Source organism: Sarcophilus harrisii, chromosome 5, assembly GCF_902635505.1.
Source record: "Sarcophilus harrisii chromosome 5, mSarHar1.11, whole genome shotgun sequence".
Lineage (NCBI taxonomy): Eukaryota > Metazoa > Chordata > Mammalia > Dasyuromorphia > Dasyuridae > Sarcophilus > Sarcophilus harrisii.
In genome coordinates this window covers 33030017-33047719 of record NC_045430.1, presented here as the reverse complement: position 1 = coordinate 33047719, position 17703 = coordinate 33030017, and the positions used below count along the sequence as shown (strand labels likewise).

The following is a 17703-nucleotide window of genomic DNA, read 5'->3' as shown; positions in this document are numbered from 1 at the left end:
AATGTGGATTATAAAATGGAAAATTCATATTGGTGTGAATTAAATCCTAGACCTTAAGTTGCCTGCTTGTTGGAACCTGCCAGTTCCTCAAATCCACCATTTTGGAAGGAGATTCCTGCCTTCACATTTGCTTTATATTATTTTAAGCTGCCTGTCCACATGCACTTTAAGATGGGATGCATGGGATGATTTAATCTGTGTCTTGCCATTGGATTAGAGATGGACAAGCAAGGGGACAAATCAAGGTTTTAGCCTCCTCAAATCAATCTCCTCAAGAATCCGTTAGATTGTCAGTAAAATGGGTTCAAAATAAAAGTTGAAAGTCAGGAGAATCTAATTTTCTCACCCTTTTCACTCTTCCTAGTTCAGGAACTTCTAGTCCTTGAATCCCAGAGGGATTCTATGCATAAATTTTATGGGGTCTGTGAACTTGTATAGTGAGGGGGGAAAGTCATCATTATTTTCATTTACCTAGCCAAAATTTAGCATTTCCTTCATTTATTTAAAAACATGATTCTTAGAAGGGGCCCATAAGTTTTCAAAGGTCCATGGCACTAGAAAGATGAAGGAACACCTGGAAGAGAATCCCTTATTCTTTAAAAGCTTCATATTTTTTCCTCCTCTCCCGGACAGCCACTATAATGAATTGTTCAGAGCAGCAGGACATGCGACAATTTTAACTTTATATGATTAACACCTGGAGTTCTTATATTACTGTCTTATGAATTTGTTTTAAAAAGGTTTTGGTAACTATTTCAGTAGAATATATTCCCTTTGCAATCAGTGCTTTATATTTTATTTTATGCTTTTAACAATATTATTCTGCTGGACACTTAATCCCAATTGCCTCAGCAAAAAATAAATAAATATTATTCTGAGAGGTCATCTATAAACATCTAGAATGACTGTCCAACAGGATCAATGATCCCATCTCCCAAATTCTGGTGTTCTGTGCCCTCGTGACAAATGTAATGAGTTTTATCGTTGTAATCATGACTTGTCCATTTCATTGTCTTCTTTTTTGTAGACCGTATCTATTCTGGAACAGCGACTAACATTGACAGAGGATAAATTGAAAGACTGCCTAGAAAATCAACAGAAGATTTTTAACAGAGAACAGAGAAGTTGAAGAGAAAGTTTAAATAGACTGAATACCAACAAATGCCTGTTTATAGGATCTTAGAAAGGTAATAGGAGACACTTCTTGTACTTCAACAACAAGCAGACCATTACAGCATTTCTTAAGTCTGAGCACCAGAGCAAAATCAAATAAAAAAAACCCAAAAACTCACATACAAGGACTAAAGTAAACATTTACAGGGATGGAAGTCAAGACCAATTGAAAATAATGTCATTTGGAATTTTTTATTTCTACTTAGTTATATAGTTGTAGTTTCTCTGTGGTGTGTGTAAGTGGATATGAATTTCCCCCTGTAGTAATCAAAATGACAGTTCTCATTTAGTGGCTTAATCCTGCCAAGTTAAGAGCCCACTCTCTGAATGTAATTAGTCACATCACATCAGATTTAACTCCTTTAAGCATTGAATGGGGTTCTTTAGAGAGCAGAGCTCACTAAAGGATTTATATCAGCCTCCACAAATACTTTAACAAATCCAGGGAGTAGGTTACTTACCTGACCACTCTCCATTCCATTGAGACTTTTACTAAAAAATAAAGCTTCCTTTCTTAATAATGCCTTGAAAAAAAACAATCTAAAAAGAATAAGACCCCAAGAATTTCCCCAACAAGGTAACATACTAGATGTAAACGTGACTTTTGACTAACAAAATGATGGGCAATGTTTTTTTTTTTTTTTTTTTCATTTGTTTTCCCCTGTCTTGCTGGCAGTCAGCTCCCTCCTTCCTAGGGGGAATAGCTGTCATTAAGGACAGTGAATAGGTATGGAAACATGGAAGCACTTAATTTCTTTCCTTTGAATGATGAATACACTGCACCAATGCCTGGAAGCAAGGGTTCTTAAAGATTATGTTAATGTGATTTCAGGCTGCTCTAGAGCCAAAAAGGAGCAAGAGGGATAAAACACATTGCAATATTACTGGTTGAGAAGGGTGATTTCTGGCTACTGAATAGTAAAGCCCTTTTTTTAAAAAAAAAATTTTTTTAACCTGCCTCATCATCTAACAATTTTGCCACAAATGGTGGTTGAAAAACACAATAAAAATGAACTGAGCCTTACTAAAGAATCTTCATTTCAGATTGAGTTTTGTTTTGTTTTATCTTTTTTTTTTAAAACAAGGTTGAAGATCAAAGTAAAGAAAACTAAGCAAATTATTGAAGCACATGAGATTTTTACAGTCATATATTAGCTTGTGTATTTGGTTACAGTTATCTTATGACTGTCGTTAACCATATGTAATCTATAAATTCTATTACTGGTATCAAGATCAAAGAGAACACTAAAGAAAAAAATCAATTCTTATTTACAATGTCTGCAGGTGACTAGGGAAAGGGAGCTAGATTCTGTTTTTTAAATGAAACCCTTCATTGTGTGTGTAAATGTATACATTTGATATTCTCACACCTTAATTTTACTTTATCTATGAGGTCAGAAATTACATTTTTGGTCATCTCTTCATGGGGTATATGAGACATGGTTTTTAGACATTTCCAAATGCTTACAAAGATTTAATGGCGTTTTTTAAATAACTTTCCTGAGAAAACCAAATCTCTGTTTACTTCTCCATTCTGTTCTTCAAATAATAAAGACTATTTCTATAACAATTTTGTTCATGTTTTTTATATTTTTTTTAATAAGTAAGATCTGGAAAAACTAGACCTCCTGATTTCTGTAGCTACCGTTTTTTAATATGAATTTATAGAATCATCCATTCTGATTTTTCTAAATGCTGTCAAAATAATGATATGAAATAAAAATGTTTTGAAGAAATTTCTATATTGACATTTAAAATTTTTCTTATAAGATGAAAGTCTTGATGAAATTCTCGAAAGGCTTGATGAAATTCTCCTAAGTCTTGATGAATTTCAAGAAAGTCCTAAAGTCACATGGTGTGATAGAAAGGGCACTCACTGACATTGGAGTTAAAGGTCCTCCGTTCAGATTTGAACTCACTTATTAGCTCTATATTCTTGAAAGGTCACTTCCCTTTATGGCGTTTCCTAATCTGTAACAGAAAGGTGTTGAACTAGATGTTTGTTGAGGTCCTCTCTAGATGGTGGATCCTTCTTTCCCACCTAAAAAAACCTGAATACATTTCCTTTTTCTTTTTTTAAATTCAATTTTATTTTTTCAATTTTGAATTCTTTCCCTTTCCCTCCCCACCCATTAAGAAAGCAAGAAAAACAAAACCCATTTCAAATATGTATAATCATGCAAAACAATTCCCACATTGGCCATGTAAGAAAGAAAGAAAAAGAAAGTGTGTATCGTGTATGTGTGTGTGTGTGTGTGTGTGTGTGTGTGTGTGTGTGTGTGTAAGAGAGAGAGAGAGAGACAGAAAGACAGAGAGAGAGAGAGAGAGAGAGAGGCGAAAAAAGAACATAGGCTTCATTCTGCAATTTTTACCCATCAGTTCTATTTAGAAGTAATCTATTTAACCATAAGTCACTTTGAATTATGGTTGGTCATTATATTGATCAGAGTTTTTAAGTATTTCATAGTTGTTCATCTTTATTGTCTTTATTGTATAAATTGTTCTTTTGGTTCTGCTCACTTCCCTTTGCATCACTTCATACAAGTCTTCCCAGATTGCTCTGAAACCATCCTCTTCATCATTTCTTACAGCACAATAAAATCCCATCACATTCTTCTACCACAATTTGTTCTGCCTTTCCCCAGTTGATGGCATCCTCTCAGTTTCCCATACTTTGCTATCATAAAAAGAGCTGCTATGAGTGTTCCTCTTTTCTTTGATGTTTTTGTGAGTGTAGACTAGTATCCCATATCATTTTCAGATACCTAAGGATAGAGCCAATGATGCCCATGCAAGATGAGTTATTGTTGATTTCTCCCTCAGGTGGAGAATTTCCCAGTTATTTTCAAAAGATAAAGAAAAGGGGGAAATAAGCATTCTTTCACCTAATCTTGAACTGCCAGCACTGCCATATTTGGGTCTCTCACAGCTTCCTGTGTAGACTGGCAGCAAGGAGTGGGGTCAGCATACATCACCGACCTTTTAAATGGGAAACAGATCCATGAAAATAGAAATGAACTCAGTTTGTCCAAGGATGAGGGCTACGGGACCCAAGCCAGTGATGTTAGCTCCCTTGTTGCTATTTAACTTTCCTGTTGGCTACAATCATAGTGGTTTCCCAATTGTTCAAGGTGAGGAATGTCTAATCCCTCTTTCCCAGAGATAACCAGCATGATAGAGTGGAAAGCCCCCCAGCTCTGGTCTCTTAAAGTCTGGCATTCAAATTCTCCCTCTTGACACTTCCCACCTGACCTTGGACAAATCACTCCAAATACTTCTATATATATAAATTTAGGGAATTAGACTAGACAGCCTCTGATGTTTCTTGGATTAAGGATCTCCTATGGATATTACCCTACTCTTTAAGTATTTTTTCTCTAGAAAGTAATAAAAAAAATTACAAGACTCTTTCAAGGAGCTGGCATTGGAATTAGTATACTTTAATCCATGCTAAACATCTCTAGTTCTTTAAACTGACCTTCAGATGGCATAGTTTTGAATCCCTTCACCATCCAGATTGCCTTCCTCCCCATAGGCTGCACCTCCCCAAAGTTCCTTTTAAAAGCTGGCACCCAAAACAACACAATACTCCAGGTGTGGTCTGGCCAGCACAGAATACAGTGGAGCTATTGTACTCCTTGTTCTAAACCTTAATGCAACCTAAGATTGCATTAGCTCGCTTATTTTTTTCCTGACAACCACATCATAATGTTGAATCATTCTGGGCTTGGAATCAACTAAAAGCCCTGGGTATTTTTCATGGAAATTTTTATCTAGTCACATCTCCCCAACACCATTCTCCTGCCCCTCCCCTGGTGCTAATATTTTTAACCCAAGTTTAAAACTTATACATTTACCCCTTTCTAAATGCTGCCCACTTCCTAGATTGAACCCATTATTATAGTTTGTGAAGAGATTCTTTATCTTGATTCTGTCATCCACTATATTAATTATTCTGCCCAGATTTGTGTCACTTACAAACTTGATGAACATCTTTCACAACTAGATCTTTATTTTAATTTAGCTTTAATTTATAGAATAAAAACAAGCATTTCCACAATAAATAATAATAAAGATGATTATATATGAAACTGTTAATCTACTATGCACAATTTACTATTCCTTTGAAATATACAAAATTATCATGTAAATTTTTTTTCTCAACAACTAACTCTTAATGATCACTGTACACCTTTCCAAGTCCCGCCAAATTACAAAAAGGCTAACTTTAAAACATAAATGTCATACTAGTGGTACATTTTTTCCTCTTTTTTTGAAAAATCTGGATCTTCCATACTTAACGCTGTACACCAAGATAAGGTCAAAATGGGTTCATGACCTAGGCATAAAGAATGAAATTATTAATAAATTAGAGGAACACAGGATAGTTTACCTCTCAGACCTGTGGAAGGGGAAGGTCTTTATGACCAAAGCAGAACTAGAGATCATTACTGATCACAAAATAGAAAATTTCGATTATACCAAACTGAAAAGTTTTTGTACAAACAAAATTAATGCAGACAAGATTAGAAGGGAAGCAATAAACTGGGAAAATATTTTTACAGTCAAAGGTTCTGATAAAGGCCTCATTTCCAAAATATATAGAGAATTAACTCTAATTTATAAAAAAATCAAGCCATTCTCCAATTGAAAAATGGTCAAAGGATATGAACAGACAATTTTCAGATGATGAAATTGAAACTATTACCACTCATATGAAAGAGTGTTCCAAATCATTATTAATCAGAGAAATGCAAAATTAAGACAACTCTAAGATACCACTACACACCTGTCAGATTGGCTAAGATGACAGGAAAAAATAATGATGATTGTTGGAGGGGATGTGGGAAAACTGGGACATTGATGCATTGTTGGTGGAGTTGTGAACGAATCCAACCATTTTGGAGAGTAGTTTGGAACTATGCTCAAAAAGTTATCAAACTGTGCATACCCTTTGATCCAGCAGTGTTACTACTGGGATTATATCCCAAAGAGATTATAAAGAAGGGAAAGGGACCTGTATGTGCACGAATGTTTGTGGCAGCCCTTTTTGTAGTGGCTAGAAACTGGAAACTGAATGGATGTCCATCAGTTGGAGAATGGCTGAATAAATTGTGGTATATGAAAATTATGGAATATTACTGTTCTGTAAGAAATGACCAACAGGATAATTTCAGAAAGGCCTGGAGAGACTTACACGAACTGATGCTGAGTGAAATGAGCAGGACCAGGAGATCATTATATACTTCAACAACAATACTATATGATGACCAGTTCTGATGGACCTGGCCATCCTCAGCAACGAGATCAACCAAATCATTTCTAATGGAGCAGTAATGAACTGAACTAGCTACGCCCAGAAAAAGAACTCTGGGAGATGACTAAAAACCATTACACTGAATTCCCAATCCCTATATTTATGCCCACCTGCATTTTTGATTTCCTTTACAAGCTAATTGTACAATATTTCAGAGTCTGATTCTTTTTGTACAGCAAAATAACGTTTTGGTCATGTATACTTATTGTGTATCTAATTTATATTTTAATATATTTAACATCTACTGGTCATCCTGCCATCTAGGGGAGGGGGTGCGGGGGTAAGAGGTGAAAAATTGGAACAAGAGGTTTGGCAATTGTTAATGCTGTAAAGTTACCCATGCATATATCCTGTAAATAAAAGGCTATTAAGAAAACAAAAAAAAAAAAAGAAAAGAAAAAGAAAAGAAAAATCTGGATCTTTCCCCATCTCTGGTCTAACAACTGCTTTCCCCTTTTCCATTATTCCTGAAAGATGACCTGTAGCAAGCAATTAAGTAAGTTCTTGGAGGCCTCTGTGGGGTAATTCAACCAGGCCAGGAGACATAAACTCATTGAAAGCAATTACTTCCTTTCTCCATAAAATACCTCCTGATTTCAGATAATATGCAAGTGACCTCCGCTTCTTGAAAACTAACCTCAAGAAGTACAAATTCTACCAAAAAAAAAAAAAAGGACTTTTAATTTTGACTTAGCATTAGACCATCTGCTCTTTAGAAACCAACCCATAAAAATGGAGGAGGTTGGATATGAGTATTGATTTTTTTTTAAACATGGCAACTGCTAAAATGGTCTCCCAAATACACAAATGAATCTGGGAGCTTCTTGGTGTGGACATTTCTTCCAATAATCAGATCACGAGCCATTCATTCCTGGGCATCCTTATGAGACTCTTCCATAAAGACATTTCACAGGGTCATCCAATGTGCTAGAGGCTTTTCTCTTTCTCTTTTGATATTATAAGGATATCAATGGAAGTCTTGGGGTATCCTTCAGTTAAGCCTTATTCTTCCCACAAAATGATCCCATCTTCCTTTTCTCTTCATTGTTTTGTGATGACATCCTTTACTTAAAGGATTTTTTTTTTAATATGGACAGCACTTAGCATGGTGCCTAGAACATTGTAGGTGTTTAATAAGTGCTTATTGACTATATTTACCTTTTTATGCCTAGAACATATATATATTTGCCCAGCTTTATCTTTGTTTATTATTTTCTTCTTCCACTTTCTTCTCCTCTTTCTCTCAAGAGGTACATCTGCAACTGTGATGTAATAAAATCCAAACATGGTGGCTCTACTGCCCTGGAAGGTAAAAATTTGGCATCTTCCATCTCCTTGTACTCTTTCCAGTTTCATTCTTAAGGATCTTAAGAATGACTTTGCCTAGTTGAGTCTCTCACCAAACTTTTATTTATTTTTTTAAACTGATTGATCCTTCCTTCCTTCTTGCTGAATGTCTTAAGGAACTTTATAGTCCCTCTTGGCAAGTGACACTGACTTGAGTAAACTAGTTTTTGCCCTTTTCTGTAACATCTTTCTGCTTGACAAATAAATCAAGGGCTTGCTGATGATAGACTATTTTTAGGCTCTTGTTTTGGCAAGTGATCTGCACCAGTTAAATTTCTATATGAAGTTATTATAATTGGCATTAATGACCTTTTCTCCAAACATTTCCTATTTTCTGCATTATTTAATAATTTTTTTGTTACAGACCACTTTTTCTTCATTTTTGTGCTTTCTTCTAGCTTTATATTTTGATCTTTTCTCTACCAAGTTGATCGTCTAATTTGTGAATAATTTCCAGGAAGAATAAGAAATGAATAAACATATATTAAGCATTGTGATGAGCACTGTTCAAATATTATTTTATTTGATTTTCACAACAACAGTGGGAAATAGGTAATGTTATTATCCCTTCTTTTACAGATAACGAAATAGAGGCAAACAGAAGTTAAATAACTTGTTCAGGATCACATTTGTAGATTGTTCCTCAGCTTTGTGCTTTTCTTCTAATCTTGGTTGCCTTGGTTTTGTTTGTACAAAAGTTTTTAATATAATCAAAATTATTTATTTTGTCCTATTGTTTTCCAGTTTTCCCGAGAGTTTTTGTCAAATAATGAGCTCTTGTTCAAAAAACTGGAGTCTTTGGGTTTATCAAAAACTAGGTCATTGACTACTGTATCTTGTATCTATAATCTATTCCACTGATGTACCTCTCTGTTTCTTAGCTAGTACCAGCTAGTTTTGATGGTTATTGCTTTGTAATACAGTTTGAGATCTGGTACTGCCAAGCCAGCTTACTTTGCATTTTTGCTTTATTAATTCCCTCTATACTCTTGACCTTTTTGTTCTTCTAGATGAATTTTGTTATTTTTTTCTAGTTCTATCCAATTTTTCTCTTTCTCAAAGAATGCATTCATGATTTATAGGTATGAGATCACTATGTTGTTTTGACCTTTTTAGTTCTTTAATCCTCAGAGATTTTTGCCAACGTTTTTCACCAGATTTAACCATTTTAAGCTGTGCGTTGAAGACAGTATGTAGAAGTGATTTTTTTTTTCTGAATGAATAAATGGCCGTGAAGATATGGAAGTTTTTGCAATAACATCTATTGGAGAAGGTAAAGAAATATGTAAAGCTTGACACAATCCTTCAAACTAAGCCAATAAAAACTTGGATATATTACTGTCATCTATATACTCCTATACTTTAGTCAGTCTGCATTAACTATCTTTGGATTTTTAAATCCACGTGGCATTTGCCCATGTATATGCCTTTGTAGTACTGTCTGCCCTTTATTTCATAGACTATCCATCTTCCTTTGCCTCATTACCCCTAGAGAGCCTGCCCATCTCTTCAAACCTCACTCAGATACCACTTCCTCCATGAAGTCTTCCCTAGCCTCTTCATCAATAAAGGTCGTTCTTTCCTCTCAGACCTCATGGAGCTCTTTGGGCAGCTAGATGGCACAGTGGATAGAGCACTGAGCTTGGAATCAAGTGGACTCATCTTCCTGAGTTCAAATCTGGCCTCAGATACCTTCTAGCTGTGTGACCTGGGCAAGTCACTTAACCCTGCTTGCCTCAGTTTCTTCCTCATCTGTGCAATGAGCTAGAGAAGGAAATGGCAAACCGCTCCAGTAAGAAAACTCCAAATTGGGCTATGAAGAGTTTGACTACTAAGTACCAGACATTATGCTAGGTTTACAAAGACAGAAATGACAAACATTGCCCCAAGAACTTTTCCTTCTTGGGAATCCAGACCACTTTGTTGAACCAATGAATGAAAAATTATATTTTAAAACACCATAGAAATGGGGATGTAGTGAGAGATACAAAGGAAGAGGATGGGAGATGGCTCCTTCTCCCTCCATTGCCTTTGGTATCATCATCCAGGTTCTAGAGATGTTGCCCATGTTTTTGCCAATGCCAAACCTTCTGCTTGTGCCCTACCCCTTATTGCCTTCTGTCAGTCAGTCAGTAAACATTTAGTAAGTACCTACTGTGTGCCAGCCATTGTGCTATGTGCTGCCTCTGAATCATCCAGAAAATATTCAGAATCTCTTCCTATATTATGAGAATGGGATTCAAATGCAAAAGCTCTGAGAGTACAGCTTAATTCTAAGACACTTAACTCATTTAAAATTTTCTTATTGCTTTTTTTTTTATAAGTGAGCAAGTTGGACTTTTAGTCTTTTTTTGTGTGTCAGAAACTTGTTTAGCAATCTTTTGAAGCAATGCTTTTAAATACATTAAAAACATAAAATAGGAAAGTAATTCTATAGAAATGCAGTTCAAAAATATTTTTACAAGCAAGTTTAGAGGCAGCTGGATAGCTGGATAGAGCACCAGCCCTGGAGTCAGAAGTATCTGAGTTCAAATCCAGCCTCAGACACTTGACACTTATTAGCGGTGTGAGCCTAGGCAAGTCACTCAACCCCAGCTGCCTCACCCCCCAAAAAATAATTACTTAAAAAGGCAAGTCCACAGGAAAATATTGAAACAACTGGTAATACATGAAAGTATTGAAATATTTACTATTCTATATGAAATGAGACGTGAGGAATACAAAGAAGCATAGAAAGATGTACATTAACTGATGCAGAGAGAAATCAGTAAATAGAGCCAAGAAAATAAACTATACAATGACTATAACACAGAAAAAAGTCAAAAATGAATATTGCAAAATAATAAAGGCCAAGTACAGCTCTAAATAAGGAATATATTGAGACACTTCTTCCCTGACCCTTTGCAGGAAGTGAGAGATCCATAAGCATGATAAAATACACACATTTTTAGATTTTCTCAGTGTATTGATTATTTATGCTTATATTTCCTCTTCTTTTTCTCATTTTGCCTTTTAAAAAATATTATTTGTTATATGTTACAGCTCTCAGGGAGAGAAGAGCAGGGATACTAGAGGAAGTTATGATGGTATAAGAAAACAAAAGACATTAATTGAAATTTATTTTGAAAAATGTTTACAGGGCCCCAGTTTAAGAATCAATGGATTAGATGATGGCTGAAGATCCTACCATTTTCTGATTTTCTGACATCCCTCTGAGATTCTCCTGGTGAATCTAGTCCAAGAAAGTAACCATTGGCTCAGGACCCAAGCTGGGTTCAAATTTCAGTTCTGATACTTATAAACTGTGTGACCTCAGATCAGGCATTTCAAGACTCTGTTCTTAAGTGTTCTCATATTATACCAAAAAGAAAGAGAGATACAGACAGACAAAGATACAGAGAGGATAGAGAAAGAAACAGAGGCAGAAAGTGAGGGGGAGAGAGAGAGAAGGAGACAGAGACAGAAACAGAAAGAGACAGAGAAACAGAGGGAGAGATAGAGACAGAAAGAGTCAGAGAGACAAAAACATAGACAAAAAAGAGGAATTGAAAGTCAGAGAGACAGAGATAGAGATTAGAGGAGGGAGACAGATGGAAAGCGGGTGTGTGGGGAAAGAGAAAAAGAGAGGAGGGAGAGAAAAAGGGAGAAGGAGGAGGAGGAGGAGGAGGAGGAGGAGGAGGAGGAGGAGGAAGAAGAGGAGGAGAAGGAGAAGAAGAAAAAAGAGAAGGAGAAGGAGAGGGAGAGGGAGAGGGAGAGGGAGAAGCTAAGTGATACAATGAATAGAACACTGGCCTTAGAGTCAGGAGTCACATCTGCCCTCAGACACTTACTAAACTGTGTGACTCTGGATAAATCACTTAAACTGTTTGCCTCAATTCCTCATTTGAACTGGAAAAGGCAAGGATAAGAAAGAAAAGGCAGGACACAACTGAAAGAATTCAACAAGGGGGTTCAAAGGACAGAATCCTGGAACTCGACTCCGGTCAGGAAGATCTGACTTCAAATGCCGCCTCAGACACTTGACAGCTTTGTAACTCTGGTCATTTAATTAAACCTCTGCTCAGTTTCCTTATCTATAAAATGGGGATGATAATAGCACTTACCTACTGAGACTGTTGTGATCAAATGAGATAATGTTTGTAAAGTGCTTTGCAAATCTTAAAGAGCTATATAAATGCTAATTGTTATTATTGTTATCATTACATCACCATCATTATTATTACTTAGATCTAGAAAAGACCTTAGAAATCATCTCATCCCTGGGTAAAGATGGCACAATGGATAGAACATCAGCCCTGAAGTTAGGAGGAATTGAGTTCAAATGTGGCCAGAAAGAAAGAAAGAAATGGAAAGAAAAAGAATGAAAAGAAAGGAAGAAAAGAAAAAAAGAGAAAGGAAGGAACAAATGAAAAAGAAAGAGAAAAGAAAAAAGAATCAGCCCATTGACATATAGTAAGAACTTAATAAATGCTGGTTGATTGCTGATTATTAAGTTTAACAAGTGCAGCAGAATCTAACTTGGGGTCTCTGAACTTGGACAGGAAAAAAAATACATCCTTGTTTTCACTATCTCTAATTGAAAATTCTGACTGCAATTGGGTCGGAGAGAAAATGATGTGAAAGTTCAGACCTGTTAAAACCTCTGTTTGCTCCAGCTCAGGCAGGTAAGAAGTAGAATCATTTAAGTGGAAGAATGCTCCCCCTCCCCAGCCCCTACCCACCCACTGCCTCCTGTTATTTGTAACACACACAAGCCTATTCTTTTGCTCCTTTCCTATTCTCTCTCTCTCTCTCTCTCTCTCATTTGCCTCCTTTCATTCTCTTCTTCTAGGTTCCCCTCTCTCCAATTTTTTTATTCTTCCTTCTCTTTTCCTAACACACACACACACACACACACACACACACACACACACACACATATATAATATATATATATAAAAGAAAAAAGAAATCATCTCATCCAATCCCTTATCCTATTTGCCTAGAATCCAAATTCTCCTTGATTATGGGCCATTTTAGAAAGCAGGCAGTGTGTATTTTGGTGGTGATGGTGGTTGTTAGTGTCTCTGAAATCTAAGGTAATCTTGATTCATCACAAGGAAACGTAACGTTTCCTTTTTGCAGTGTGGTATAAAATTTGACTTCCCAATTCTCTTAAGTGTGCACCTCAAAAGAGGAGTTGTTCAAGTCAGGGAAGATCAATGGTTACTTCTGAGGATTAGTCATCCATCATTGGGTAAAACCCTAAGGCTTCCCTAATATTGATCAACCTTTCCCAAGTAGAGGTTACTGTCATGTAATTACAAGTAACTCATGAACAGATTTAATAAGCAAGAAGGTCCATAGATGCATTCAGATGTAGAACTATCCCAAATCAACCAATATATGCTCTGCATCAAATTTTCTCTGGATGATCTGTGTCACCTTGTTTTCAGCAAATCAAAAGGTTCTCAATTTCATGCACTAGGACATTTTAGAATGGAGATTGGCTTAAGAACATGGTATAGTTGATAATCCACAACTTTAGCAAAGTTGCTGGTTATAAAATAAACCCACATAAGTCATCAGCATTCTTATATATTACTAACAAAATCCAACAGTCAGAGTTACAAAGAGAAATTCCATTTAAAAGTAACTACTGATAATATAAAATATTTAGGAATCTATCTGCCAAGGGAAAATCAGAAACTTTATGAGCAAAATTACAGACCACTTTTCACACAAATTAAATCTGATCTAACCAATTGGAAAAATATTAAATGCTCTTGGATAGGGCGAGCAAATATAATAAAGATGACAATATTACCTAAACTAATCTATTTATTTAGCGCTATACCAATCAGAGTCCCAAAAAACTATTTTAATGACCTAGAAAAAATAACAACAAAGTTCATATGGCAAAACAAAAGGTCAAGAATTTCAAGGGAATTAATGAAAAAAAAAATCAAATGATGGTGGCTTAGCTGTACCAGATCTAAAATTATATTATAGAGCAGCAGTTACCAAAACTATTTGGTATTGGCTAAGGAATAGATTAGTTGATCAGTGGAATAGATTAGGTTCAAGGGATAAAACAGTCAACAAATATAGCAACCTAGTCTTTGACAAACCCAAAGATCCCAGCTTTTGGGATAAGAACTTACTGTTTGATAAAAATTGCTGGGAAAATTGGAAACTAATATGGCAGAAACTAGGCATTGATCCATACTTAACGCCGTACACCAAGATAAGGTCAAAATGGGTTCATGACCTAGGCATAAAGAATGAAATTATTAATAAATTAGAGGAACATAGGATAGTTTACCTCTCAGACCTGTGGAAGGGGAAGGTCTTTATGACCAAAGCAGAACTAGAGATCATTACTGATCACAAAATAGAAAATTTCGATTATACCAAACTGAAAAGTTTTTGTACAAACAAAACTAATGCAGACAAGATTAGAAGGGAAGCAATAAACTGGGAAAATATTTTTACAGTCAAAGGTTCTGATAAAGGCCTCATTTCCAAAATATATAGAGAATTAACTCTAATTTATAAAAAATCAAGCCATTCTCCAATTGAAAAATGGTCAAAGGATATGAACAGACAATTCTCAGATGAAGAAATTGAAACTATTTCTAGTCATATGAAAAGATGCTCCAAGTCATTATTAATCAGAGAAATGCAAATTAAGACAACTCTAAGATACCACTACACACCTGTCAGATTGGCTAAGATGACAGGAAAAAATAATGATGATTGTTGGAGGGGATGTGGGAAAACTGGGACATTGATTCATTGTTGGTGGAGTTGTGAACGAATCCAACCATTTTGGAGAGTAGTTTGGAACTATGCTCAAAAAGTTATCAAACTGTGCATACCCTTTGATCCAGCAGTGTTACTACTGGGATTATATCCCAAAGAGATTATAAAGAAGGGAAAGGGACCTGTATGTGCACGAATGTTTGTGGCAGCCCTTTTTGTAGTGGCTAGAAACTGGAAACTGAATGGATGTCCATCAGTTGGAGAATGGCTGAATAAATTGTGGTATATGAAAATTATGGAATATTACTGTTCTGTAAGAAATGACCAACAGGATGATTTCAGAAAGGCCTGGAGAGACTTACACGAACTGATGCTGAGTGAAATGAGCAGGACCAGGAGATCATTATATACTTCAACAACAATACTATATGATGACCAGTTCTGATGGACCTGGCCATCCTCAGCAACGAGATCAACCAAATCATTTCTAATGGAGCAGTAATGAACTGAACTAGCTATACCCAGAAAAAGAACTCTGGGAGATGACTAAAAACCATTACATTGAATTCCCAATCCCTATATTTATGCACACCTGCATTTTTGATTTCCTTCACAAGCTAATTGTACAATATTTCAGAGTCTGATTCTTTTTGTACAGCAAAATAACGTTTTGGTCATGTATACTTATTGTGTATCTAATTTATATTTTAATATATTTAACATCTACTGGTCATCCTGCCATCTAGGGGAGGGGGGGGGGGGGTAAGAGGTGAAAAATTGGAACAAGAGGTTTGGCAATTGTTAATGCTGTAAAGTTACCCATGTATATATCCTGTAAATAAAAGGCTATTAAATAAAAAAAAAAAAAAAAGAACATGGTATAGTTGTTAAATTATCTTCTGAAATCTGTACGTGCCTAAACTGGGTAGTATGATTTTGCAAACAGAAAAAAATAAAATAAAATAACTTTTTTATGACTTTCCAAGAGGCAGGAGTTAATTGGAGGAGAAAAAAAATCCAAAGTGCTTCTCATTCTTCAGCATCACCAAATTGCCAACTACCTCAATTTCTGTGAATCCAGTCACTATCTCTAACTGAAATTTAGCATTTTTTTCCCATTATAAATAGCAGGTCTGAACCTGTTAAAAGAAAAGAAAAAGAAAATGGAGTCTATTTATTTCAAGAGAAGGTGGAACAGGATCTAATTAGAATCTGACCAACTGGATCACTTAGGGACTTCTCAGACACCAGCCAGGAAGTAAAAATCTCCAAATTAAATTGAAATCTACTATGACCAGCTCATTTCTGTGAGAGTTTGAAAAAAGTGAAAGCCAGACTAGATGTGTTAAATGATGTGTTTTTACTTTCTCTTCAATATAAACCTTTTTAATCTAACCATGTGCTGCTAGTAGATATGGCAGGTAGACATTATTGCAGTTAGTTTGACACATCCTTTCAATTTATCATCACAGCCCTAATCGTTTCAGCAGCTTTCCATATGGGATGAGATGAAGTCCTGCCGATGGAAATTTACACAGTAGCATCTTAGACACCTTGCAAAATCAAAAACTATTTTGTGATCAAAAAATTCTCCATTCTCTATTTATTCTTTACACCTGGGATTCTTAACTTTTTGTGTGTCATAGACCCTATTGACTGCCTGGTGAAGCCTTATGGACCCCTCCTCACAATCAGGTTTGTTGGGGCAGCCAGAACAATAGATAGAGCCCTGAAGTCAGAAGATCCTGAATTGAAATGGGACCTAAGACACTTAACACTAACTGTGTGACTCTGGGCAAGTCACCTAATCACAACTGCCTCTCCAAATAGTAGTAGTAGTAGTAGTAGTAGTAGTAGAAGTAGTGGTAGTAGTAGTAGTAGTAATAGAAGTAGTAGTAGTAGTAGTAGTAATAGTAGTAGTAGAAGCAGTATTAGTAATATAAATATTATTAGTAGTAATAGAAGTAGTAGTAGTAGTAATAGAAGTAGTATTAGTAATAGAAGTAGTAGTAGTAAAAGAAGTATTATTATTAGTAGTAGAAGTAGTAATAGTAGTAATAGAAGTAGTAATACTAGTAGTAGTAGTAGTAGTAGTAGTAGTAGTAGTAGTAGTAGTAGTGTTTGTTACCTTTATTTATAATGAAAAAAAAATGCTAAATTTCAGTTAGAGATAGTGAAAACAAGGATGTATTTTTTTTCCTGTTCAAGTTCAGAGACCCCAAGTTAGATTCTGCTGCACTTGTTAAACTTAATAATCAGCAATCAACCAACATTTATTAAGTTCTTACTATATGTCAATGGGCCGAGCTATTATAAGGAGCTAACAAAATAGATGAGAAGTAAGACAGGTATTTAATTCTTTCTCTTTCCTTAAACAAAGTCAAGTCTCCTCCTTTTCTTCTCCTGCCCTTTGTGGTACTTGGAAAGGATTTTCGCTAGGGAATCCCACCCCAGATACCTGTGCAATCTGCTTGAGCCTCAGTTTTCCAACTTTGTAAAATGGAAACTGATGGTGTTGGATGACTTCTACAGTTGGACGACTTTCAACTCTCTATCAGTGAACTTTACAGATCTCTATTTTTTCCCAACATGGCCTAGATAAATCAGGAGGGAAAAAAAAGACCAAATTGGTTAGGCTAGAGACTACAAGGATTTGTGATCTGAGGTGGCCCAATGAAGTGGCCCTACTAGCAAGGCAGGTGGGGGAGTGGGGGTGGGAAGGGCTTCAGGCTACTCAGGCAGTTTTGGGGTCCTTTTGTGTTTCTCAATTCTAATGAAACTCTACCTCCACCTCAGGTTGTTTCCTTCCCTTAATCCCTGGAGGAAATCCCTCCGCTTTTCAGAGAGATAAAAAAAAAAAGTCAGAACAAAGAGAAAGTAGCAGGAACTGCTGGGGCCCTACGCTATAGAATTTCACTGAAGCTTTTCCAAGCCCTGATGATGGAACCCAAGGGCTTAGAGTGTTTATTCCTACACCTGTATTGAATATCAAGGTCTGCGAGAAGATTAATGATTTAGAAGCTGTCTGTTCTAGCAGGGGGGCTATTGTTTATTAGCGTTCTGACTGCAATTGGGTCGGAGAGAAAATGATGTGAAAGTTCAGACCTGTTAAAACCTCTGTT

The 17703-nt window shown here is 35.9% G+C and overlaps 1 protein-coding gene across 1 annotated transcript in view; it reads left to right on the top strand.

The window, feature by feature from the left end:
* POC1B (POC1 centriolar protein B) overlaps positions 1-2743 on the top strand; it is a 95082-nt gene extending 92339 nt beyond the window's left edge. The window contains exon 12 of the mRNA XM_031939890.1: positions 1028-2743. Within this exon, the coding sequence (XP_031795750.1) occupies positions 1028-1129 (102 nt within the window). The 3' untranslated portion in view covers positions 1130-2743. The remainder of the gene's footprint in view (positions 1-1027) is intronic.
* The last annotated feature ends 14960 nt before the right edge of the window (positions 2744-17703 follow it).